Source organism: Syngnathus leptorhynchus, chromosome 17 (assembly GCF_054491065.1).
Source record: "Syngnathus leptorhynchus isolate UIUO chromosome 17, UIUO_Slep, whole genome shotgun sequence".
NCBI classification, from domain to species: Eukaryota; Metazoa; Chordata; class Actinopteri; order Syngnathiformes; family Syngnathidae; genus Syngnathus; species Syngnathus leptorhynchus.
Window position 1 is genome coordinate 7,789,296 of NC_141211.1, and position 26,724 is coordinate 7,816,019.

General features: G+C 41.8%; 1 protein-coding gene and 1 long non-coding RNA gene across 3 annotated transcripts; both read right to left on the reverse strand.

Moving 5' to 3' along the window:
- Positions 1-2,383: 2,383 nt before the first annotated feature.
- Positions 2,384-14,629, reverse strand: LOC147043578 (uncharacterized). Its single transcript, XR_015068731.1, has 3 exons — positions 14,391-14,629; positions 7,638-7,680; positions 2,384-4,546 (listed from the first exon to the last, which is right to left on the reverse strand). It is a non-coding gene; the product is annotated as an uncharacterized LOC147043578 (long non-coding RNA).
- A 3,297-nt stretch (positions 14,630-17,926) lies between these two features.
- Positions 17,927-26,615, reverse strand: ubash3ba (ubiquitin associated and SH3 domain containing Ba). 2 transcript variants are annotated; one of them, XM_085936228.1, is made up of 14 exons: positions 25,895-26,615; positions 21,176-21,229; positions 20,774-20,960; positions 20,456-20,654; positions 20,186-20,355; positions 19,879-20,087; positions 19,544-19,643; positions 19,345-19,465; positions 19,152-19,274; positions 18,966-19,058; positions 18,745-18,889; positions 18,564-18,670; positions 18,279-18,388; positions 17,927-18,183 (listed from the first exon to the last, which is right to left on the reverse strand). In XM_085936228.1, the coding sequence occupies exons 1-14, from the start codon at positions 26,023-26,025 to the stop codon at positions 18,046-18,048; spliced, it is 1,887 nt and encodes a 628-aa protein (XP_085792354.1). In that variant the 5' UTR covers positions 26,026-26,615; the 3' UTR covers positions 17,927-18,045. The 2 variants fall into 2 exon arrangements, with proteins under 2 accessions (XP_085792354.1, XP_085792353.1); XM_085936227.1 differs by having other exon boundaries at positions 19,544-19,688.
- Between the last annotated feature and the right edge of the window lie 109 nt (positions 26,616-26,724).

The window sequence follows — 26,724 nt, forward strand, 5'->3', positions numbered from 1 at the left end:
ATCAATACTCACGTTATCATTTCACCACAAGCATTTTAGTCAACGATACCCAAGAGTCGAGTTCAGTATTTTCTCTGTACTCCCCTGTATGATCCATATCAGGTTTTGAAATGTTAAGAAGCAAAGAACTGAACAAGACATGAAGTGTCCCGCATCCCGGTTTAGCCCCAGCGCGACAATGGGCTGCTGTCTTCTCCGAGGTCACCCCTTGAATCTAAATGAACAGATTTGACTTTCAGGATATTGCCAAAAAGTGTCACAGTGGCGGCACCAACAAGGGCCTCTCCAAAACAGAAGGTTGAAGAGAACACAACCATTCACGTAGCCATAACCCCAATCCTTAAAGCCACTCTCAGAGCCTGGGAAAGAGGCAACAAGAAGAACGGCTGAACAAAAGACCACATTTTTAGTGCCAATAACATCAATAGAAAAAAACAACAACGACTAATGAGTAATATCAATTTACTACTACTACACAACGTGAACTGGATGACAGTAGGAATTCTGAAAGTAACACCAGATGCATTGCCGTAAAATATTGTTGAGCCTATTAACGAAAGGTCAAATGCATGTGCTACGATCTGTTAGTCCGAGCACAACCGAGATTCTGCTGTCCACTGGAAAGCCAGCACAATGATGAGTCAACCATGACCTGTGAATCACCATCTAAATTTGTGCTATGGAAACTAAAAAGAGTCTAGTCATTACACTGTGAAGGAACCTTGGTCCAAAACTGTGTCCTTGTCCTCCATGGTTGTCTCCTAATTGCCTCTGGGCCCCGAAGCATTTATTCAAATAATATCAGAATACTTTTTGGAAAACAGTAATTAGCAGCAGAATTTAGCACCCCGGGGGGCAGGCATAGTTGTGGCTCAGTCCAATTATTTGGATATATCAGTTCAAACACGAGATAACCGCCTACGGTCCAGCCTGCCATTGTTTGGTGCTGCCCGCACAATGGAGTGAAACCACTGAAACCACATCAATAGCACTGCTGCATTGGAAATTGTCGTCTATGGGTAATTGCAATCAAAAATCAATGCTAAGATCAAGAGTCTAATAATCGGGAGAGTCACATTAACCTCGAGTCAAACGACTCAATTTAAATGATCACGGCATTAAACCCCAAACAAGCCTGAGTAACTAGTGTCCCAAAGAGCAAGTTGTAGACTTTTGAAGAAATTTCTAGCCACATGAAAATGCAACTGTAGGCTGCCAACCACATGCCAAAAGAACACGTGGTGCTATTTTAGGCAATAAGCCTGAGCAAAAGTCATTCCTGGAAAAAGGCACAGTCATAAGCAAAGAGTGGTAGTCAATTGGATAAGGCTCTTGATTGTCAATGTTTTTTACATGTGAAGAGCCCTTTGAGACTTGCTTGTAATTTAGGGCGATATAAATAAACTTGACTTGACATTACTTCAAAATATTGTTTGTAACTATCCCATGATATCATTAGAAAACAGCTGACAGAGTGAAAGCGTACAAAAGGGAAGGTAGACGTGTTGCAAAATGCAAGGCCAAGATTTTACAAATAGCTGTTTTGCGTTACCTCAAATTGTGTTAGCGCTGATGAAATGCCAAATTCAATTGGCAAGCTTGAAATGTGCGGTCACATTTATCCAGTGGGGCAAACATGCAATTGTTTATGAGCCCTGTATATGCGCTTATAAATTCAATGAGGAACATGTGCTTCAACGACAGTATATATATATATAGCGAGCAATAATTGGAGTGATTTTAGAATACATCTGCATGTGAAGGAGGCATTAGTTTGCATTCATGAATTAGAAAACGCTCCCATACAGTTTTGGGGGTGTTTGCAACGAACTTGACAGAGGGCTCTGTATTCAGTGTAGGAGGCCAGTGGGTAAATAGTTTTGTAATATATTGCGCAACAGAGGGAATACATAAAGCCAGCATTGAGCTTGAAAAAGTACCAGGAAGGGAGCACTAGTATTTATTATTGCAAGTTCTCGATCAAATATCTGGTTTCTCTTTGGTACCTCTTTGCAGGCTTTCATCTCACCTATCTTTTGCACTTGCTTGTCCCATTCTCTTGCCTCCTCTCACTAGCCCTCTCAAATATTCTGCTCACGTCCAACTGCGGCAGCATTTCTCCAGTCCTCCCATTAATCCACACCACAGACATCTTGGTCCACTGTCTTGTCTCTATAAGTCTGGACCATTTTGACAGAGATTGATCACCTCTGGCAATACGATAAATACTTCATATGCTAAATCCATCTAGATAATGCAAATTAGGGGGGGGGGGGGGGGAAGGTTTACAGTCAAAGCTTTCAATATAAACAGTACCTAGACAGCAATTCAACCTGCATGGTTCAATGCCGTTCCACAATTAAAAAGAAAAAAAGCATTTCAGTATTTCATCAGTATTTATCAGTCACTAAATACAAGAAACAGGCTCTTCTATGTTTGTTTTGTATATTAGAAAATCTCACACAATGCATTCGCTCTCAACTCTTTAAGTTTAGTTTATAACCACAAGTGTGTAATCACTTTCTAACACTCTATCTTTACCTATTAACACCCAGCAGGATATCCTTATTAAATGTTGGTATGCTCCAGAAACAGGTAAGTGGACCATAAATTCTCACTGTGAGAAGACTTGCCTTCGCTTCAAGAACGCAGCCGTGATCAAGGAACAAACAGCAATAAACAATTCCAAAACATACATACTGTCATTAGGCAGAGAACGTATGTCAACAAAAACACAAAGTCATTCAACTTGCTCCGTTTTGTTTACCTGACTGCAGACGCAACATAACCAAAACAATACTTCTCGACGGTCAAATTAGATATCGCCTCACATTTATATTCTCACCATTTAGCGATTTGTACTCTGTAATAGTGATTAAGGTAAAAAAAAGAAATTCAACAGTGCTTTGAAATTGCTCACAAGGCCTTATCAGCCACCCTCTGCATTTACAATTCCTTTGGCCCTCCACTCCTGCCATTTCAAACCTTTATTTCTCTGCCTCCTCTCCCCCTCTCTAATTCATTCACTTAATTTTGAACTCTGCATTGGTAGACGGGCAAAGAGGGTAGCTCCATGGTTACCTGGCACCAGGCCATCTCATTACACCGCCAATTGATTCTGGCCTGCCGCCATGTCCGCTGCCTCACCCCCACCCCGCCACGCCATCTCTGCATCCCACAGCGTCTGCAGCACAGGGGGATTTCGACACACAGGAAGGGAAGAAGCAAAACCGCTTCGCAAAAAGCCCATCTGATACCCGTGTATGGCTACAACTCCATGTGACAGAGAAAATATCCTGAAAGCTTTGTTATCATTTGGACTTCATTCAGTTAAAATTCAAACTATTGCTACCAATGGCAAACGTTATCATGGAAGGAAAGGCATAATCGTATTCAGATTTCAAATGCACAGTACGTGTATAAAGAATAAATGGAAAGAGAATGGGATACATTGAGCAAATACCATTCGGTTCAATTTCCATAAATGAGACCGAGACAAGGTTCATAGCAGTTTCAGACCAAACAAAAATCCTTATACGGTATTCCTCACGTCTCTGCTCCAAATAATCTTGTGACACTTGGAGCCAAAGTCTCGCTCAGATGTCTGGATCAATGTCTAATGAGTCATGTCGCCCATGGAGACTGGGGCGGTAAGTGCAGGGCAGCTTCGCTACTCTTAGCGGCGAGCATCTGTCTAGGTGACTCAAAGTGGTACAGTAGCTGCCTACTCCGTCTGCCGCAGCTGACAGATGCTGAGGTCACGGCCTCGAGCCCACAGGGAATTTTAGAGGATCAGGAGTCAAAGAGAACATCAAGCCATACGACAAGAATGTCTACGGGGTTTTTAATATCATCTCTATGTCTTCGTATATCAATGAGAAAGACAGGCTAGGGTAGGTGTGCAAGCTTCGGACGTACTTTCAACCTGCAGGCTGTGCTCGACCTCTTTTATTAATTTTGTACAAAACACAAAAACCAATGAAGCAAAACAATCAACGTCGCAGTGGGTATTTTCATCTTACATGATAAATGTATTGTGAAAAAAATAATCATCTACATTTTGGGGTAAGTCGCCTATAAACTGTAATATTTGACATTTTTATATTTCGACTAAATTGAACTTGAATGACAAAAATTGAATGACAATATTGTCTTTTTCTTTTTTTATAAATGGTTCTTCTGTACACAAATGACAAACACTCTTGTCATTGATCATTGATCTCCCTAACCATCAATGATCTACAAAAAGCAATAAAGACATTTTCAAAAGCGCTCAATCTTTGGATCCGTTTGCTGTACATGCGCATGGGTTGTTTAAGGACACAGTGAACCAAATGCAGGGAAGGGGCCAGGCAGGGGGAGCAAAGACAGGATGGCCAAGTGGAAGAATTTTCATGGAATCCAAAGCGCCAGAGTAGTCATGCCAGCGAGGGCGGGGGGGGGGAGCCCTTGAAGAAGGGCAGTGGATTGGCTGATCCAAAACGAAGTGGGAGGAGCTTGTTGCCCAAGAGGAGAGATGCTTTTGCAGGTGCTGTCGATTCATACACTATGACAAAATACAGAGCAAAGATGAGTGCTGTCTTCTTTTTACTGGCTGACAAAATCAATGCTAGTTCTACAACCTGAGCTTCTACCACATCCAAATTTGAAATACGCCCTCCACTCCCAGAGAACAGCCACAAGGACTCTCTCCTGTTGCCCCCCTCCTATTCTCCAGCGCCCACTCCACCCACCCCTTGTTACCTTGTCCCCCCCCTCCTCTCCAACGTCTGTCCCTCTCCTGTTGCTCCCCTTTCTGTGTGAGTGTGTCTGGGTCCTGCAGGAGAGGCTTTGTCTGTGAACACTGGAGCCCAGACAAGCTCACAGGGGCCAGATCCATGAATACCCACACTGTTAGAGCCGCTCTTTCACTTCACACCACTTTCTCTACTGGAATGCCTGGGCACTGAGGTAAGACACACACAACACACAAATACACACACATGCTAGACACAAACCGAGTGAGTCATGCAGTGATGAAAAGCCAGTGTTTTGTGTGTGAACCCTCTCACCCTGGACTCACATCCTGAGATCCTTTCTCCTCCATCAGTCCCTGCCAAGTTCTCCCTCTAATTAAAGATTATTTGGTCCTATAGTGCTGGCCCAATCTCCCCCAGACCATGCCTCATCTCCAATGCGTAGAGGTTCCAATAAAAGTAGAGCCTCCGTGGAATGTGAGTGACTGAGGTCATAAAACAACTTCTCAAGGTTGTTAATTGTGGAGTGTCAAGAGCCATGCTAGCTGTACAGCTGACACAACCAAAGTGTTGGCCCTCAAAAACGAGATCCCGAACATGAACGTTTCTACTTATTTACCTGACACAAAATTGAGCAAAACAAGCAAGCAGAATGTGTTTCCTCCACAGACAAGCTCTTTCCTATGGCCTTTCTTTGTCGGTAATGGAGATTAGAGTACGCTGTATTCTCTTTCCATGAATTTGGATTGGAAAAGAAACAGCGAGAGTGGAAAGACTCCCTTCAGAGACCTGTGGGTGATGTAATGGACACTGGGCCTTTGTAGCATCTAGTCTGTGCTCACTGGTTTGAATCTCAACCATTTGGGAGTGAGAACTTGCGTCATTTGGACATTTTAGTAAACAACTTGGGAAATTAGTTTGGAAAATACCAAATATGACACAAACATTAGCAGACTGTTCCTGTTGCGGAGGAGGATCCGGCCAGCCAATGATCTGTGTCCACGAGATGCCACTAATTACAATGAAAGAATGAGCAACAACCAAGTGGCCATTAACTTTCTCAACTTGCCCTTCTCGGGCAATAATTGTTCAATGACCGCAAGTTCAACTCAACTAAGAACGGAGGCACCAACATTAGACTGCAAGTGCAACCATTTTTCATAGGTCTTTAAAGGTTAACAACTGGTTATTGGTATTTAGGAATAAACAGGTTATGTAACCGGAGTACCAATGTGATCTTGTCAAGTGGTATAACGCTCTGGCTTGCAAATTGGATTTAGTACGTATAAACAAGACTTAACTCTCTGACTCATTCAACTCGAGAACTTTGCCGCATCATCTACCTGTCTCCATTCCTAATTAGCCTGCAGGTAGGTTATGGAGCAAAAATAGTTTGAAGGATTACTCAACAAATATTTAATCAATGCAACTAGTGTGTGTGTGTGTGGGGGGGGGAGTTGTGTATATTTGTCTAAAATGTTGAGTATATTTGTCGAAAGGCCTTCGGGCTCACCATGACTTAGTGCCCCTTTTCTAAACTGGTGCGTATGACTGCCATTGATCAGAATAACCTCATTCAAGTTATTAAAAGAGAGAGATAGAGGGAGGGAGAAGAGAGATAGAGATAGAGAGAGAGACAGAGAGAGAGGGAGAGAGAGGGAGAGAGGGAGAGAGAGAAAGAGAGAGAGAGAGAGAGGTGAGAGAGAAAGAGATGAAAGAGAGGTGAGAGAGAGAGAATGCTGGGTGCATGTCAACACCACCCATTCTGGTTTCCTGCACTATTGTGTCTGTGTTTATATGACTCAGTTGCACTTTCACTTGTGGTGGGGATATGAAACAACTTTGTCATTTGATCACACCAGCCAGCCTGATGAAAACATCTCTGCATAAGTTATGGAACAGTGAGCCCACTGCTGCAGTAGATTGGGCGTGTGCGTGTGTATTGGGTGTTGGCTGGTAATAATTCTAAAGGGGCCATCGAAAATAGTATTTTATTTTTTTGTTTTTGTTTTTCATGGCAGCAAAATAATGTGAGGCAGCAATTGTTGTTTTTTTTTTTTAAGATTTGGTATCTTATTCGTTTTTTCATATACAAGCTACTATGACTGTAAATGTGTTAAAAATAGAGAATAATGATCTCACTGGATGCATTCTTACTGTAAGCCGTTTCATTTTCAACTCTGCTCTTGTTTCGTTTTTTTTACAACTGCTGCTGTCTTTGCTGCAGTGCGCTGTGATTGGCTGAATATGTGAATCAAGCCACTTTGGTGCTGTCAGGATACAAAGTATTATTGGCTGATGGTCCTCCTCCACCCCCATCCATGCCCCTGCCAGCTCCCCACATCTACCAGGCATGCAAATGAATGCATCAGGTGGGGCTGCTTTGCTAAAGCGGCAGAGAAGGGGTGGGGGTGAGGCACCCTGGCCCACCCAAGTTATTGTATCCTCAGTTTGAGGACAATGGAGCAAATATATTAGCTTCTTAATCCCCATGCTGTATTTTCACTCACAGAGGGGCCAGAGAGAGGACGGCCGGAAGAGTTCAGCCACCTGCGTAGAGCGCACCGATAAAAGCAACACCACTAAACTAGGTCAAATGGGGAGAAAAAGAAAATGTGCTGAAGTGCGGATTGAGTTTTTAAAAAATACTGTTCGTCTCACGTAGACCTCACAGTGACACCGTGTTAAAAATATGTGGGTCAGGTCCGTGATCTCCTTTCATACGCTCTGGGTAAAAATAACACAAACACTACAAGGACATAATAAAGCCTACCATACAGTGAAGCAAAGCACCAAATTGGACTAATGCAAGATGACGGTAGTGTAAAAATAACAACAAAAGTGTTGGGATGATCTCCACTGACAGTGGAGCCCAAGAAGTTATGCTTGGTCTGAACTCACCAGTGTGAAAATGGCTGCTGCTCTTGATCCACTACAGAGCCACCTATGCACAAGAGAAAAATCATCACATAACTATTCTGCAACCTGAGAAACGTATTTTATGTCAATGTCATCAAACAAAGACTGAGGAATGTATTGATAAGGAGATTTTGAATCTGAGTGTCTGTTTAGCAGATCTAGGTCAACATTTGAGTGTTATATAACTCGCTATATGGCCCTGTTTAACAGAATTACATCTGAGATTGTGGTTCATCCAGAAGTCACGGTGCTGAAAGGCAGGCTGATGCAGACGTCTACAATGCCTTCTGCTGACTCCGAGTTTTCTTATAGACTAATTATGATTCACGCTTTAGACCTTCGCTTTGGCCTCTCCCTTTGTATGACCAGTGCTTCCAGCATTTGTTCAAATTTCCTTTAGTCCTGCACTCAAAACACTTTCAATTCCTAATTACACGTACATGTGACTAAATATCAGATACACAATAAAAGACGGAATGATAGTTAGCTGTATGAATGATCTTTGTCCATCTCTGCTCTTTGGATTAAAATTTCATTGATTTGGGATTGACACTTTTTTTTTTTTTAATCGCCCCTTTCTCTGGAAGGGTGGGATGTCTGAATTGGTTGCTATGGCACCAGACAGCTCTTCATTTCCTCAGACAACAACTAACTGTGATTGTTGTCTGTGTACGTATTTGTAAACGCGTTCGCAAGAGCAATGGAACCACGTGTGAAGCCCCCCGAGGTTGGTTTGATGTAGTGCAGATAAGCCATTATGATCACAACATACGTCTAAATGGCTAAAATCACCGCTGATGAGATCTAACCGGTATCATATCACTGAGGGAAATTGGGGGCAATGTTTGAATAAAACATATTTTTTAGTCATTCACAAGATGTGTGTCAGCAAGAAGGCATGGATTTCATAGTATCAGATTACTCTATGATGCCAGTTAGTCTTTTTTCTTGAGGCCTCGTCGCAGTGGAATGAGTCTGTATGGTCTCAAACCGCATACAATGTGTGCTGCACTCATCCATTTTGACCTGGGAGTCTTTTGCCACCTAAACTCCAGCAGAGGGCAGTGTCTGATTTTATCTCAGAGATGTAAAAAGGTTGTAAAAATAATAATAATAATAATAATAATAAAATAAAAACATATTTGTATGTTACTGTAAAATCCACCCTATAAAATATTTTCCTACAACAATACCATGGTAAAAAAAACTTAACTTAATAACCTCTTAAAAAAAAAAAAATGCTGTACCTGGGAAAAAAACAGTCATGCTTTGTTTGCAAACAAACATTTTCTATAAATCACAATCCAAAGTGCAGCCATAACCAGTTAAAGTAACGCAACAACAAGGACTTCCGCTCATTCCTGAGCCTCTCAGTTATGAATAAATATAAACTTCTCACCTTTGTATTGTTAGAAAACGAGACATTTGCCATCAAATGATGAGGAAAACCTTTGCCAATCTATTACAATACAGCAGTCCTGTTATTCTCTAGCTCAAAAGATGAGATGCACCTGAGAGAAATTTAAAATGACAAATGTCAAAATTGTTCCCAAACTCAAAAGAATGTACATGTAGGCAATGTCGAAACTAAGCTGCTCCTCTGACAGCTGGGCGGGTAAAGTAAGACAGCACTTTAGCACTTGTCCATGTGTTTAGGTACTATACTGTACAAGAGCCTATATGTGAAGCTACCGGCGTTGGGTGAAAGAGGTGAGGTGTTTGGGGGTTTTTTTTCCACCCTGAGGGGCCTCAAGCTGGGGCAGGGTGGGGTGGAGCTTCAGCAAGAAGCTGCATGGGGGCGGGCTGTTTCGCCTGAACTCGCTGCACTATAAGAGCACTCGGGGAGCGAGGTCACAGAGTCCAGCATTCCTCTGGAGCGCTGTCTGTTTACACGACTGCCGCTGCTGCTGCTGCTGCTGCTGCTGAGCCTGGGGGAGGTGGCAGCAACGCATAGCTACTCACTCAGACAGCAGCTCAGTCACTTGCGTTCATCCAGTGGCAACCAGTTGTTTAATATACTCTCCTTTGCATCATTCGGAATTTTCTGAAGATGCGTTTCTGCATTACATGTTAGGTCTGTGAGGAGCAAGCCAAAGCAGGAACTGCGGTGTCTAAGTGAAAATATATCAGAGAAAGAGTGAGCGAATCAAACCGGCACAAAAGGTCGCCGGATTAGTTTTGCAGAACCGATTTTGGCAGACATTTGACTAGCGCCTCTGTGCTGCTGCTGCTGCTGCTTTCCGAGCTGAGAAGCCAGATGGTCAGCTCTTAGGGAGCACAACAGAGATGGGGAGTGACACCCAAGCCCTGGAGAAACACTACACTGACTGTAATGCGGACTGGGGAGTGGGGCTATGAGCGTCAAAGGCGCCATTGTTACACATACCAGCGTGGTTTCACGTGCAGCGCATGATTCTCACTACAGGTCTGAAGTAAAGCCCGGCCTGACCTTAACTGTCCGAACGATGTGGCTGCAGGTTAAATTGTAACCGTGTCCATGTTTTCTCAGGAAAGTGTGTTTATCTAGAGGACCAACGAGGGGGCCCTTTTGTTGAACTAAGTAGCAAGGCTAGCCCTAAAAGTAAAGCTCTGTGCAAGGCACAGGAACCAGGTGGCCCTCCTGTATTTCATTTACTACACGTTGGGTACAATAAGGGTGAGAGTACGTTTGCTCAAATATTTGTTTGCTTGTCTAACTACAACGTGAGTGTGAAGCAGTGGCTGAGATAACAACCAGGCTGTACGTACAATATTTCACTACTTTCTGCTGCTTAACAAAAGTTTGAATTTACAGTAGGAAGACCTCAAGAGTCTATTATAAATCCTCTCTGTTGGAATAAATACTGCTCTCAATTTACACAAGTTATTGTTCCTCTCATAAATATAACAGCAGTTAACAAAGATCATTCTAATCATTTCAAATCCGGATTAAAACATCTACAGTGAAGTAGTTTTATAAAAGAGTTTACATATTTTTTGGTTTTGATATTTGCTAGGCAGAGCGAATGTCATTTTGAATTGAAAAACTGAATTCTTTCAGTAATCCTAAAACAACTTACAAAAGGTATGAAAATAAAATATAGGAGATCAACTTGTGATTCTCCACGTCGATTAAGTTTGATGAAAAATAACATAATAATGATCCATTCACTCGTTATCTAGCATCAATTTAAGCTGGAGCCTATCCCAGCTGGCTTTAAGGAAACCTCACCCTGGACTGGTCATAATTATAAAAAATATGACTCATGTTCCTTAAGATACAGAACTGCATTTTTTGCTTTCAGATGATTTCACAAAATTTCAGAGCTGGGTGTTGGCAATTGTTCAACAAAATCCCAACATCTTTTTGCTTTCAGTAGTTCACAATCATGCATAAAAATCTCGAAGCAATGACAAGTTTCCTATTTCACAACTTCACCGATTGAAATGAATGCTTGCACGAACAAACCAACCACATACAGAGTTCGCAAAACAAACACGGACGTATCGTTTCATTCACTCTTTCTCAATGCCAGCACATTGTCGGGAAAAGGAACGGGCCAAACTGTGGTTCGTGATTTACGTATATCTGTCTCTCACAAATTGAGCAGACAAGTTACAGTTGCAATTCGATTGGGGAGTGGGAGGAAGTTTGGGGAAACTTGGAGATCCTTATGTCTTTATGTTTGCAAAGAGGTTGTATACGTAAAGCAAGTACAGTAAACAGAGTTATTGAAAAATGATTATACAAAACAAAGCAAAAACAAATATTATTGGTACGTTGCATTGACAGGAATATAAACAGGAAAGGTAAGCTTGTCATTGCTGAAGAAACAAGGACAAAGACCAGAAATAAAAGTTACAAATCACAACAAAAGGACAATAAGTGATTTTCCATGATGGAGTTGTGATTATATTCAAGGTCGAGTGGATTCATCTTTACTGCTTATCACACATTTGCGTACCTGCAAGATACCACAGGAAAGAGCAATATGGCGTTGTCGAAAAAAGCCAGCGACAGAAATATAATAAGAGTAGAGAAAGATAAAACAAAGGAGAAGAGGTCAAAGGGACCGAGAGGAAGAAGAAAAAGAGGAAGCTGGTTATTGTACAGCTGATGGCAGATGTAGCGAGCCTCTAGAAACAGATGTTGGGATTCAAATTGTCCTTACTCTCTTGTATCGTACAAAAATGCACTGATTATTTGAAATAACTCAATCAACTCAAAATGTGAAAACTAACATCGACTCGTTTCACTGTCCACTAAAATATAATATTGTAGCTACCACGGACTTCAACAAAGGAATGGAGTTTTTTGCAACATGCAGGTAGTCAAACATTGACAACAAGAAGCCAGAGCTTTGTTGTTTGAGAACACTCCAGTTTCCTACTAGTACTTGGTCAGAGGTTGAGTTCCAACTATAATGACTTGTTGAAAACACATAGCCCAGCAAAACTTTAACCTTGGAACAAGACAAAAAAAGCTGCTGCTGACCACAACTTGTCCAAGGCACTTGCTGTTGGAGTGGCAAAAAATGTATGAATGTTGTCAAGAGCAGACCAAGACCTAATTGACTGCTAGTGGCTAGAAAGGTCAACACATCGCTCTTCAAATGCCATAAGACAAATCCTTTCCAAAGCATCCTACCATCATTGTGACTTATAAAATGTACAAAAGAATCATTCTCTCAGAAAGTGCAAAGTAAAAATGAAAAACTAAGATAATGTGATTGCACAAGTCTACACCCCCTCCCATAACTGAGGATGTGGCTGAGGATAATGTGATGGGGAGATACGTATAGTAGGTGAGAGAGTAATAAGTGGTGCCAGAAGCACCTTTTAAACTGCTCATACGAGCCACAATTTTCCTCTTTTTTCTGCCTCGCTCTTCTGAAAAAAACAGCACAGACACAAGAGCCAGCAATTGTGAGCTTTCTGAGCTACTATTAGTGTCATCAGAGAAGCGGGAAGCAGCCTGGGTGGAAGGATATTTCATCCACTTACCCTGTGTTGTATGCATGAAAGTAATTGTTCGTGTCCAATAAGTAAAAGAGATTGTCACACCACATGCCGGTGACTGCAGGATGCCACATTACCGTTTTTGAGAACTATAAAACCAGAAATGGAACCTAATGTGACACTGGAACGAGGTACAAAGTGGTATCGTTGAAACTCATCATATTCCATCATAAATATGCTGCCGGTTCTAACAGGGCCACCAGAACTGGGAGTACGGTGGCCACAGGCTCAAAAAGGCCGACTGTCAGAGCCTTTAAAAAGCATGACTTTGTTTGATAGAGTACTTGTGTGTCCTCGTATGCAATGCTGTTTGCAGTCATAGCAGCCGCACTGTCAAGTACGGCTGTTCCTATTTTCCAGGGGTCAGCTGCGAAGAATGTGAAGCATGCAGCTCATAACCCATCCTTTCTTTACTATTACCCAATTTGTTTTTGGATGTCGTCAGAGAAGAAGCGAATTGTGGTTTATATTTCTTGCATGGGGTTAGAATGAATAGTGCCTCACAAGGGACACATAAAGATGTACACCAACTGTGAGGAGCTATTTAGTACTTTTTAATTCATCCTTCCGCTGCAAATATATTATGGGTGTACTTTCTTAAAATGAGGCTGATACAGAAGTCTTAACTAAATTGTTGACACCTTCTCCTGATGGCTATCAAGTGATCAAGTTCATTTAGTTAACACAACAACAGCTAGACACACTTGCACACAAATCCCCCAAGGCTGAATAATTGCAATTGCTAAATTGTACACATTTTCAGATAGCTGCCTCTCCAAAGTCATGAATTTCTCCCTGACAAATTTAGACTTGATAAAAATACATCTTAATGTGTTGGTTATTTTTTAATACCGTGACCAACTACTCCACAGCTATTGTGAACTGCCAAAAACAAAAAGGCACTGGAACAAAAAAAAATGGTATGACAACCATAACTACAAAAAATAAATACAAAAGTTGAGCCTGGAAAGACCTGTTTTTATTTTATTTTGTCAAAATTAATATTGAACAAATACATAATTGACCCCAAATGGCAGGAAACATTTGAAATTCAAATTACCACAATATATTTTGTAGCTCTCTTTCATGTTCAGCTGCGCACATAAAGCCATCCTTATAGCATGCTATCTGCTAGCCAGTATTGAATCTCTGTACTGCAATCACATGTCAAACAAATGGTAATATATGTGTGCTTCTTGGGCGAATGCCTTTTATTACTTTCCCCGCGACGAAAAACTTTTCAAATATCCAACACCAGTTGGTTGGACTAGTGTAATTCATCAACATGAAATATTAAGTGATTTGTAAATAATAATTTTATGCATGTGGGTAGTAAAACTAATCCAGTAGAGATATCATGTTTCAAAAGTACAATTGCAAGTTAGACCCGCAGCAGTCTGTTATGAAGCAACACACCACGCTGTCATTTTACTTCCTGTGTTTGCTAGTGTGAGCATGTGCATGTGTTTGTGTGTCTCTGTGTTTATTTCTGTGCACAAGTGATGTAAATAAACTGAAGCAGCTGAGCTTAATCCAAAGATGAACCCGAGCCCAGTCATCATAACATTCAACAAATACAGCACACACCCCACAAACTCAAAGCCACATATCAGCACATACACACAAAGGTTGCGTAAAGACCTGTGAGGTCAATGCTTAGGTTTTAAATCAAGTGAAAAGCTCAAAGTATTCACAAACTAACCCTCGAATCACTCCAGCTGTTTGCAAGTAACTCACCATTCACTATACGTCATCTTGTTGCCAGACCTTCACCGTTGCGAGGAAAGTTGGTAACCTTCAGATTTCTTTCAACTCAAGATGGAGGCAGAAAGTTCCCAAATACATTCCTTTGTTCACAGGTTTTGTTATGTTCAGTCTGTCAAGTCCAGTTCTGCCTCTCGACGGCAGACTGCTGCGTGAGCTGCTAACATGACAGCATGGGTAAACAACCAGTTGGAGAACAAGACACACACACATTCACAGGTGTATACTGACTGCCAGCGAATACAAACAGAGATGTACGGAGAGCCAAGAGCAGCACAGTATGAAGCGGCTCCTTTGCCAGTCCTCTTGTGTGGAACTCCAACCTTACTCCACCTCCCTTCTCCTCCTCCCCTCCCTTTCTCCCAACTACTCCAAGACAGGACACAAATAAAAAGCACCCAGAAAGGTCCGGCATTTTTTTTTTTTCTTATTCTGATGCTACTTGCAGCAAAATAAAAAGAAAAGAATCAGTTTAGTCATTGTATCAAGAATGAATAGATTATGGTTTGATCTGATGATTGTTTAGGCTGAAGCCGCTGTACAATCACAGTGACGCTATGCCAAAATCTGTTTTTATGTAACACTCAGAGAAATATGTCTAATGTTGAAATATAATTATTGTTATCCTCACATATTCAAATGAGCTTTTACTAAAGAATCACTAAAGGATGTTATTATTTTTTTGATTGGAAGTCAAATTATGATTCTTTATTTGCATTGGTGAACACAAAAAAAATGTTAGCAGTTGAAGGTTAAGCATGATTCTGACTTCGCAGCCCAGAATAGTGCCTCAAATTTGAAAAGCAAATGAAAAAGGCAAACTAAGTTTATAATTAAAAAAAAGATAAAATGTCAATAGCTCTCTAAAAACGAAAGAGTCTGCATTAAAGTGCTTTACGGTGATGAATGACCGCTTCTCTTTTTTGTTGTGTGTTTTTTTTTTTTTTTTACCATAGTTGTCTAATAAAAGAATTTTCTTGAGGTCAGCATCTGTTTTTTTTTCATTGTTTTGTAGTCAATAGTGGAAAAGGTTTGTTGTCTAAAATACCAGGGACATTTTTCAACTAAAAATGGAGTAAATGACAATGTTTTTAAAATACTTATAATGTGTGGATATTGCATTATTTTAATCACAAATGGCAAATTCAAAAAGACCAGTCTTGTTAACAATATTTTTTTTTAACAATAAAGTTGTTTTTATTGGAGTTTAATGTAAATTGATTCAAATGCAAATAAAATGAACAGCCTAGATTATTCAGAAATTCAACATGGGCATTTTAGTTAATGAAGAATTTTGAAGCCATTGCTGTTATTGATGTCGACAAGCTCGAGAGCCATGCATGTGTGTGTTTGCCCCACACAGTTGGACTCAGATGTACGCCTCTCAAGAGTGAATGAGTCAAACTCCATTCACAAAGACGACTGGCCTGATTTGTAAAGTAAAGTACAACATTTCAAAAAAATTTGAGGGCTAAATATAATTTATTTCTTTAAGAACACACAGGGCCAAAATGGTTAAAAAAAAGGTCACTTATTAGACCCGCAAGTATCATTTCAGTTTGTTTGTTTTTCAGAAAAAAAACATCGAACCTGGAGAAGTCACTCCTTTGAGACTATCTCTATAGAAAGCAGACTTTTAGTTCCCCCAACTGTCCTGGCTGATGTCATTTGCTGCAAGAAGCCCAGCCCGACTTGCAAGATGGTCACTGCACAAACTATGTCTGACCTGAGATGAAAGGTTTTCAAAGACCATTCTGAGCCCTGACAACAGGACCGTAAGAACCACACGCCAATTTAAGGATGGAGTTCGACAGATATCAAAGTGTAGAAATCATTCAAATTGAGTTGGGAAAATGTGTAGGCCTATCACATGTAGTTTCCTAAAAAGAACTTTAACATTAATAACACAATAAAAAATAAAATAAAATAAAAAAGAGTGTAAAGGCACATTATGTCGGCACAGTGTGATGCAATTTTGAAAATAGCACATGATGAAACTTCTTTTAGCTTCAAACTAAAAATCCTACCTTGTCCATTCCTGAATGCGAGGGATGCTGCCGTTGTCCTCTGCTGGTCAAAGCCTGAACATCAAACATATGTCAGACAAGCAATAAGAAAAACACTGAATATTCAGTAAAAAGGCATGGAAAAGCTCTGCCTCATTTTTTTTTTTACATTGCGAAACATTTCGGCCCACTATATCACTTAATGTTAATGTTGAGCATTATGATGGTACTCTTCGACTTGATTTATATTTCAAGAAAAGTCTAACATTTAATACATAACGTGGGAAGTATATATAATGATAGTACTGTATTACTGACTGACTTCTTGGTCCACGTCTCGGGAGCGCCTGTCCACTTGGGAAGACCAGAATTGAGCGACATCTAGTGCCCAAACTAGTACCCATTCGTCACTTAGCTTTATGCCTAATATTTTAATGACTTCATGATTTTATTCGAGTGCTGTACAAGAGCAATAAATATATGAATGTATTATTTCACGTCTGTCTTACCTGAGCTGGTAAGCACCTTGATGATGTCCAATTTGATGTTGCATGATCATGCGAAGTTTGCGTCTAAAACTAAACGAAAAAGAAAAAATAAATCGTGTCGGAACTGTCGACGGTTGGAAAGTTAACATGGAATGTGTCTTGTTTGTCAACAACGCACGACGACTAAGTCGTCTGTTTCAGCAATCCTTGGTTTCTAAATGCCAACAAGCTAGAAGCATCACCTGCAGACGCTGTCAAAACAAAGACAGTTCAACGTAAAAGTACGCAAATAAAAGTTGCAAACTCAAAGTTTACAATTGCAATGTTGTTCAGTTGGCGTGGCAAAACTGCAGGCGCGGTGACTTGACTGCTAAAAATGACAGTCACTTACAGAAATAGTTGCAAATAGTTGCTCCACCCATCTTTATTCCGTTTTAAGCGCATGAATGGGATATTTGGATTTATAAAAGTCTTTCTAAATGTACATCTAAGTAAAATGTGACTAAAGTGGATGAATGAACATTTTTAAAAGCATTATAATAGTATCACATTGCAGCAAGAGCTAAAGAAAATTAAAACCATAAAGAAAAAAACCAGGAATTACTTCATTAGGTTCCAGTGAGGGTTATCAAAACTGCATTGGGTTCATACAATAATAATAATAATAATAATAATAATAATAATAATTCGTCAGAGCATAAGGACTAATGATATTACAGGAATAAAATCAGGTACAAAAAACCCAACCTATTTCCGCCACGAAATCAATGATAATTTCGTTCATGTCAACACTCCTTTTGTGCTTCTTCCTCAGTAGAGTTGTAGCCACAAGTGAAATAATAGTTCCTGAAATGTTTTTCTGAAGTTTCTCTCATATAATTCTTGTCACAGTGTATACACGGGTGGGAGAATACAAAGATATGAGTCCAGCTACTGTTTGCTGTTATCATCACATTCCTGAGCTGTGCATCTCAATACATTTGCCCCCCCCCCCCCCCCCCCCAAAAAATGCACATTTTTGACAAGAAGCAGTTCATGGAAGCCAGACGTGGGGTTTTTTTTTGGTAGCGGTGTGGTTAAAAAATAAATACTGATTCTGCATGTCACAATGTTGAAGGAAATGTGTGTCATTCTTCAGTCCGGCATAAGCATTTCCCTCCAGTTGAAGCTGTGATTGGGTCCATGTGTCAAAGGCAGGATGGGGGGGTCAACCAGTTGCCACACCCCCGTCTCGCCCATTTCTTCACAAGCACAAAATCCCAAGTAGGGAATCTGTCAAAATGCACAGAGCAGATGCACCTCTGTGTTATTGAGAGAAAACAACAGAGACATCTTATTCCATGTGATGTAATCGGCATCTGTTCGACCTTTCGCACAACTTGCACAAAGTCCTTGGAGTTTTGTGGGCTGAGTCCTTGGATCTGGCGAGTGCAGGCCTCCAGGGAGGACGCATGGGCCACAATCAGAACCTTGTGTCCTGTATGAAAGAGGTAGAAGAAGAACCAAAGTCCACTGACACCATTGTTCATTTGCTGGTGAATGCAATTCATCATACAACATTTGTCAAATGAATGCTGACAAAGCACAGTAGACACATTTATAGTGGCTGTAGGCAAAAATATATTTAGGGTGAGAACAAGAGTCCACTGTACCCAGATTTTTGCACTCTGATAGGATTTCTCGAGTCACTTGGAAGCTCCGGCTGATGTAGGTGTCATAGGACTCGGAAACCACTAGCTTGTTTACGGGTACATGAGGTCTAAGGGAGAGGAACATACAGAATATGTGAAAGGAATATGTTAATATGCTCAAGTTCCAGCATAGTTTCTGTACCTGTATGTTGTGTCCACACTCAAGTTGGCAGCAGCCAGCTCTATTGGAGGAATCCAGGTGGGTAAACAGGTGCCTGAAACCCACTTGGTCCATTCAAAAAGTCCAGGCTCCACACGGATTTTTGTCTTCCCCTCCTGTTGGAGACCTGAAACATAAAAGCCCACAAAGACACTGTCAGAGAAGACTTCAAATTTAGTATGTTGGTATTGGAGGAGTCCTACCCTGCAGAATGTGCTGAGCGGTCTGGACGCAGCGAAGTGAAGGAGAGCAATACACAAAGTCTATTGTGGTGTGGCTTTCCAACAAGGCTTCACCTGAGATAGGGGGACAATACTCTGATTATATCTGCAAGAACTACCAATGCCTGTATGTGAGGTTTTTTTTTTCTTTTTCAAAACAGAACTAACCTACTAGACGGGCCTGGGATGAGCCAAACACAGTAATTGGACAATCTTTATCATAGTCTCTGTGACCGTTGCTTCTGGTTGGCAGGCTGGATGGCATGTTGAGATTTGAGCGAACATATCTGCCTACACTCAAAAGAATCAAAGTTAGTGGCTACCGTATACACATTTCCCTCTGTTCCATCTGTGTACACACCTTTGGCATCAAAGCACTGAGTGACCCAGTGTTTCCCAAAGACAACATCCATCCTCTCCCCGTGTCGGCACACAAACAATCTCATCTTGGACAGAGAAGACTGACCAGCTGCCCGCATCACCTGGAAGGTAAATAGAAGGTCGAATGATTACTATAGTAATCAAGAAGGGTATTATTCCAAACGGTTTTTCTACCATACCTGCATGGGAGGACAGAGGCCACCGAGGCTGGGGGGATCCACCAGACTGTCAAGAAGACTGTCAGTGTGCTGTTCATCAAACAGTAAGCCACCTAGGGTGCTGCCAGCATTAGGCGGGGAGGTGTAATTGAGAATGGAATGAGACCTGAGGATTGGACAAAATGTCTTTCAACATTATGTCAAGAGGAGTCACGGACGAGTAGGACGTATCTAACAATTAATTGGGATATACCTAGTCTTTATTAGAGCACAGGTTATGCTATGCGTTGGCACAGGCCGGAAGGTTCTTATCATGAAAGAGAAAGCAAACACTTGCGTGAGGTGCTCATTCTTACCCATGAACAACCCAAGTGTCAGACTCATCAGCGCGGCTGACGTAATTTTCAGGCAGTAGGCCGGACAGCCCCGTGCCCAGGGACGTGCCGTAAACCCAGCCCTCACTGGCGCTGCTTTGCTCCATAGGTGACATGAAGATGAAGTCTCCGGGCACCAGTTCGAGCTCGTCATCATTTTGAGGCACATAGGGATACATGACCTGCAGTGTCTACATGAGAAAATCAGTCGTAAATAATTCAGATATAGTGGAGTTATATGCAGAGAACATTTGAAAGGCCACAGTGAACCATCGGACACCATTCCTACCTCATGATTGGCAAAGCGAATATCCCGGGAGAAGAGCACAGCCAGCCAGTCGCAGCCTGACGACACATCGACGTTTTTGGCCAGCTTTTCTAAAACTGGAAGATGGCTGCCTTGGAAGTGGTACGCCAACGTGACATGCAGTTGCTTCTTATGGTGCTCAACGTGCACATCTGGACATAGGAAAATGTGCTGACAGGTGACATCTATGCAACTTTCTGTTTTTATGTACTTCCAGTGCGTCCAAAAAATTAATCCGTAAGAAAAATCTACCTGCTTTAGTTTCCGCTTCATTTGCAAAATCGGCCGCAAAACTCTTCAGCACCTCCGCCACCTGCTCCTCCACAAAGAGCCCAATGAAGGTGGAGGATGTGTACAACTCCAATGGAAGGGGCATGGGTATACGACCTTTCCACTTGGCAACAGAGGTCTGGAGGGCATCTGACAGAGCCTCCACTTTCCCGTCGGCACACTGAATTGACAACGACAAAAGCCGTCAAATCCGGGATGAAGAATTACAAGGGGATGAGTTCATCCAAAATCTTGACGCTTCAATAAGCCTTCACAATTTGACATGAGATTGAGACTGACCATGAAAAACTGGCAGAGGGTGATGTGGGGGAAGATGTTGTGTGCCTTATTTTTGCCACATGAGAGGCGAGATTGCTGCCAGAAGAGCGAGAGCTGCTGCAGCAGCGGACCGCTGGGTCGCAGATACAACACATATTCCCGAGGCAGAGGGTCATCCAGGAAAGGGTCATCCACATGCGAAAAGAGCCTGCACACGTACAAAAATGAGAGTTAAAAATAGAAAAATGCCCCAATTTAAAATCAAGAACCATACAACTATGACTATGAGAACAGTGTCACTTCCGCCATTTGCTTACCATTGTTGAACTTTAGTCACATTCCAGTGGTGAATTAGTAATGGGGAAACCGGCAATGTGTGTGTGTCTGTGCGTGTGTGTGTAAGTGTGTCTGTGTGAGTCTCACCAGTCACAAGCTGCCTGGACGTTTTTCCCTCCTGTCGAAACCAAAGCTTTCAATCTGCAAAGACACAAAGATTAAGACAAAGCTCAGTCACAAAATCAATAGAGCCTCTTCCGGCCAAAGTTTATTAGAGGGAAATTGGGGGGAAAAAAAAGAACACAAATCCCAAGAGAGAAGTCAAATGACAAAATGTAGTCTCAATAATTCATACCAGGAGCGCCTAAAACAGTAGTGAAGGTGAAAACATAGAAAACATTCATTTGGATGGAATTGATTTTATGGCTGGGTTGCAATATTGAAAATGTTTTTCAAACACACTGCCAGCCAACATGTAGAGATAATGATCTTATTTATTATTTCGTTCTCTTGGGGGAAAAAAAAAACACAAATATGCAATTCAACGTTTTTCATGGAATGTTTTCTTTTTAAAACTTGCTTTTTAATGACTGAGAATCCCCAAAATGAAATGTGTTCCTTAACTGGTGCACATGTGTCCAGTGTCGATTGTGTTTTGGCCCCCTTGTGAATCACATCTGCCGTTTAATCCTTTAAATCTTTTTTTCTGAGATGAATGCTTTAGTTGTATGTGCTCCACATCGTAAAAGCAGCTATGCACCAGCTGTCCTTAAGAGATACATACACCAAAGTCTTTTCCCTTGCCCTTAGCAAAAATGAGCATGTTATTTATAAACTGTATTTCCTGTTCACAGCTAGACAAAGATGAGTTGGGGGGGGGGGAAAAATACCTTTGGATTATGTTTGGCTTCCACCTAGAAGTGACCATGATTAGATCAAACAAGAGTGGAAAGTGTCATTCATTCCACCAACATGTGGTAACATTTCAGTTACACATTTAACATAAAATACATGTTTGGGTTCTCTGCCTATCCTTTTGTCAGCTGTCTTAGCAGAATATGACAGTGTCAACTTAGACTGTGCTTTTGTTTCTGGTTTTTACAGAAGGGTCAGAAGAACTCGGGGGCATCAAAACAGCTTGATACTTCCATCACCTACGCACGAATGTGTTAAGCAACAACTTGAGGGCCGCGCCATGACTCAGCTCGAAAGGCGAAAAATCTCAAGACAAATGGTCATGATTGTCAGATTTAACCATTAGTTTAACTATCGACTTCAAGACATGCCTGTATGTAACAACCAAGGAAGACGACTTTTCTCGGTTCATTATTTCTGGAACACACATTCAAAGTCACATGTTATAACGAAGCGCGTCCGAGACACCATAAAGGAAGTGAGCGGGCCATTGTGTGGGTGAGGTGTGTTGTTTTATGTTCCCACTTTTTGTTTGACAAACGTGACTTGACATTAGCTGAAGCTTAATACGGATAAGAATCATTTGGAAACTGCAAAATGTATCACTTCGATTTAGAAATCGAATAATCATTAGACAAATGCAAATGTATCACATTGATGATTGTCTTTTTTTTTATGTAATCGTTTAAACGGTCTGGATTTTCAATCTCTATTCAGCACCTGTGTCATTTTGTCTTGTGTGAAAGTGTGAGACATTGCAACGTCTGCCTCTGCTGCCCTCAAACCACCGTCTCAACAGAGAAGGTCACAAGCCACTTCAGGAAATGGGCGACTTCCGCTTAGCCTCCTTGAATCCAAGCTCAGAGTTTGCCTGCAGTGGAATGTGCCTCATGTATGCAGAACTTTTGTATCAGTAATAGTATCGTGGTACTATTTGTACACATTTGTGCTCGTAAGTGGCCCTAAAGAAAGTTTATAGTTTCGGTGCATCCTTCGTACATTAGAAACTACTGTAATTTTCGAACTATAAGTCGCTCCGGAGCATAAGTCGCACCAGCCATAAAATGCACAATAAAGTGAAAAAAAAACATATATAAGTCGCACCGGAGTATAAGTCGCACTTTTGGGGCAAATGTATTTGTCAAAAGCCAACACCAAAAACAGACATGAACCAGCAACAACAGGCTAAACGCTAACGTGACATATACACAAACGAGGAGCTGAGAACGGGCATGACGTAACATTCAGAGTTATTCAAGCAAGTATTACATAAATAACACGTTTATCAAACCATCTGTGTCACTCCAAATCATTAAATCCATCGATCAAATTCCTCGTTCTTTATGTCAACAACTCCGCGCGTGCGCTGCAGAGATCTAATATATAACTATATTGTAGCGTTAACAAAGTACCAGGAAAGACGTGGGTTTGGTAAACGGCTCTTTATTTAACAAAACAAGAGTTCAACGAGCCAACAACTACTGAACTTCCAGCCACGGAGGTGGAAGAGAGCTCCATAAAATAGGACCGGGCGTGCGTAAAAGCCATGTCCGAGCCCCCTCCACCGTCCCCTCCACCGCCACCCGGCTGAGCGCCGGCCCCCGACTTCCATCCGACGAGGTGAAAGAGCGCTCCCGTCGAGAAGGACCGGGCGTGCGTAAAAGCCATAATAGTTTTTCCAAACCTTCTGTGTCACTCCAAATCATTAAATCGTTCAAACTCTTCGTCCTCCGTGTCACTTACAAACAAAGCCGCTAATGATGCCGGTAGTACGTGGGGCCCTTTGTCATCTTCGTCATCCCGTGATCAAATCCTTTGTCCTTTATGTAAACAACCGCCGCGCGGCAACGGGGACGTCACTTGCAGTTCAAATGACAGTAATCCCTTGCTACATCGCGGTTCGTTTATCGCGGTTTCACTACATCGCAGATTTTTGAATTTTGAAGATTTGTGAAAAAAAAATCACATATAAGTCCCTCCTGAGTATAAGTCACCCCCCCCCCCCACCCAAACTATGACAAAAACCGCGACTTATAGTCCTAAAATTACGGTAGTTTGTGTAGTTTTCCATCCACTTACCAATCTTTTCAGTGATCTAACCAAACACCAGCTACATTGTTGGTTTATTAATCTGAATTAAAAAATAACACCAAGACACTCATTAAGAGAGCTAAGAAGCACTCATTAAGAGAAGCAAAACAGAGTGATGAAATATAAATAGGAACGTTTTTCTTCCGGACATTGGTCATGACCAGTGAACGGAGTTGCTTGCGGCTCCTATCAGATTTCACCGGTCAATTCTTGAATGACTCAGCAATGATATCGCTGGATTTAACAGAAGGGTTGATTCTCGTACACGCGGTATTTGTGCGTCTGTGTGTGTGTGTGTGTATTTGCGTTTCATACTCCCACCCTCCAATACAATAAAGGCCTTGTTCCCTGAAGCTAGGCCCTGACGACAGTTTTCTGTTATTGCCTCGCAAACTGCCATTTTGGGAAATAACCTGGTCACAAAAAAGGGAAAATGTACCTCTTTTCACTATAAGATTTATTTACGCAAAATGGCAGTCAGTTCCAGCGTGTGCATGAAAAAACAAAAGCTGATTTTAGGCCCAAGCATTTGTCTAACAAAGTGAAATAACTACTTTCTTACAAATAACTACAGTAAAATAATACTTTTCATCATCAATACGAAGTACATACTATGTAGTAGGACAAATTGTGACTCACGCCTATTTCACTGCACCTCTGAGGCATGACTCCGCTCTGTAGTGTCTTTTTCTTCTGAAGCCATAACACAATGCACTGCGAAGAAAAATCCGTGAAGCAGCGAGGCCGTGAAAGGTGAACCGTGATATAACGAGGGATTACTGTATACAGAGGTCGACTTTAGTTTGTAATGTCAACAAACACCACTAGATGACATACTATGCCTTAGTTACTTGCAAGATGAGTAGGCCCAACATTTTTTTGCAGGTATGATATGCAGGAGAAATATATTAAAAATATAATTTTCAGGAAGTTCACCAATTGGAAAAAATGTAAGAGCTAAGGTTCAGCAGTTTTGTGCCGTGCTTGGATGGTCATTTTTATGTAACAGCCCTTATGCAATGGGGAAAAGGTGAGCTAGTCTATCCCAGGAGCGTTTGAGTCAAAGGTGGGGTACACTACACTGGACTGATCACTAATCACAGGGCACATACATACAACCAACCATTCTCACATTCAAAAACATGGACAATTTAAGTCTTCAATGATCCAAATGTGTGTTCTGGAGATGTTGGAGGAAGTCAAGAAAAAATGCCTATGACCTCATCCGATTTCAAAAAAGGTTGAGCCTTTGTTGTTTAGAGTACATACTGAGAAATCAAACCACTGTACAGATGCTCAGCCTCAATTTTCAATGACCTAGAAACAAACCACAGCTGCATTCAGAGGAAAACACTTGACTCATTTATGGGATTTTTAACATCATTACATAACCTCCATATTTCATTCACACAGGGCTTGTTTCTTGGCAACCCAATCCTCTCAAAGATGAATGGAGTGGAAAAGAAATATTTGAGCAGAAACCACTGAATCCAAGAGAGACTGGCAAGTGCAACATCTGGGTCACACAATACAGCATCCTCTTTCTGCAGGAGTGCAGCCAAAGTCCTAAACGCCACATTAAAAACGTAGTAGTTCTGAGGATTAGTGTTTGTGTGTGTGTGTGTGTGTGTGTGTGTGTGTGTGTGTGTGTGTGTGTGTGTGTGTGTGTGTGTGTGTGTGTGTGTGTGTGTGTGTGTGTGTGTGTGTGTGTGTGTGTGTGTGTGTGTGTGTGTGTGTGTGTGTGTGTGTGTGTGTGTGTGTGTGTGTGTGTGTGTGTGTGTGTGTGTGTGTGTGTGTGTGTGTGTGTGTGTGTGTGTGTGTGTGTGTGTGTGTGTGTGTGTGGTGGTGCAGTGTACTCACGCCCTGGTCTTAGGGAAGCCCATAGACAGCAGCACGTCCAGAGTTGACCCATGTTTGACGGTGCCTGCACGACTCTGGCGCTGTCTCCGCGGGGTCACTTTGGCGTAGAGTTCCTCTTTAGCTGCCATCATTTACTGCTCCAACGGTATGCACGATTCTCTGACGTATTTCATTTCATTTCATTAAAAAACGGTCTATTTTACGCCCAAAAAAAGATGGGAAGTCTCATGGGTCTTAAGTTAGGTGCAACCACGGCGATCTGAGCTCGGGTCAGCCATGCCGAGTCACCTCGACTGTTTGGGCCAGCGGTGGTCGCGAGCTACCGTAACCGGCCGCGGAGAGGAACATAGCGGGGTCGAACTCGCCTCTCGCATCCGGTCCGCCGGATGACAAATCAAATGCAACTAAAACGCTTGCTTCGTTCCTTCCACCGCGAACTTGTCTCCCGGAGGGAGGCAGATCCCGTGCCTGGAAGACAAAAATCGGCGAGCCGTCCAGTTAGATACCCAGTGAGGCGCTGTAGGACGCCCATGAGCTCGCTCGTGGAAATGACAGCATCGTGATAAAGAACTACAACGCTATTATTCAGATGGGTTTGAGGCGGTGTGATGCAGATCCGATCTGGGGGCGGATGGTGGAAAGAGTGGTTCACACTTCCTGTCTTAGGGGGCGTCAATGCGCATGCGTAAACGAGACTACAGCAAATACAAATACATTGTTGCCATAGTAAAGCAGCATTTTTTTTTTTTTTTGTAATTTGGTCACCCTTTTCTTGCTGGAAACGAATACTTTGTTGAAATTACAGATCACTACTGTTGAGACAACAGCAG

Bases quoted from the DNA above. Each gene is read 5' to 3' on its own strand.
- ubash3ba (XM_085936227.1), bottom strand. From the start codon at position 26,025: ATGATGGCAGCTAAAGAGGAACTCTACGCCAAAGTGACCCCGCGGAGA. The intron at 19,466-19,543 runs GTATGGTAGAAA...TTTACCTTCCAG, and splicing joins GCCTCTGTCCTCCCATGCAG to GTGATGCGGGCAGCTGGTCA. The intron at 18,184-18,278 runs GTCGAACAGATG...GCATTTTGACAG, and splicing joins TTGTGCAAGTTGTGCGAAAG to ATTCCCTACTTGGGATTTTG.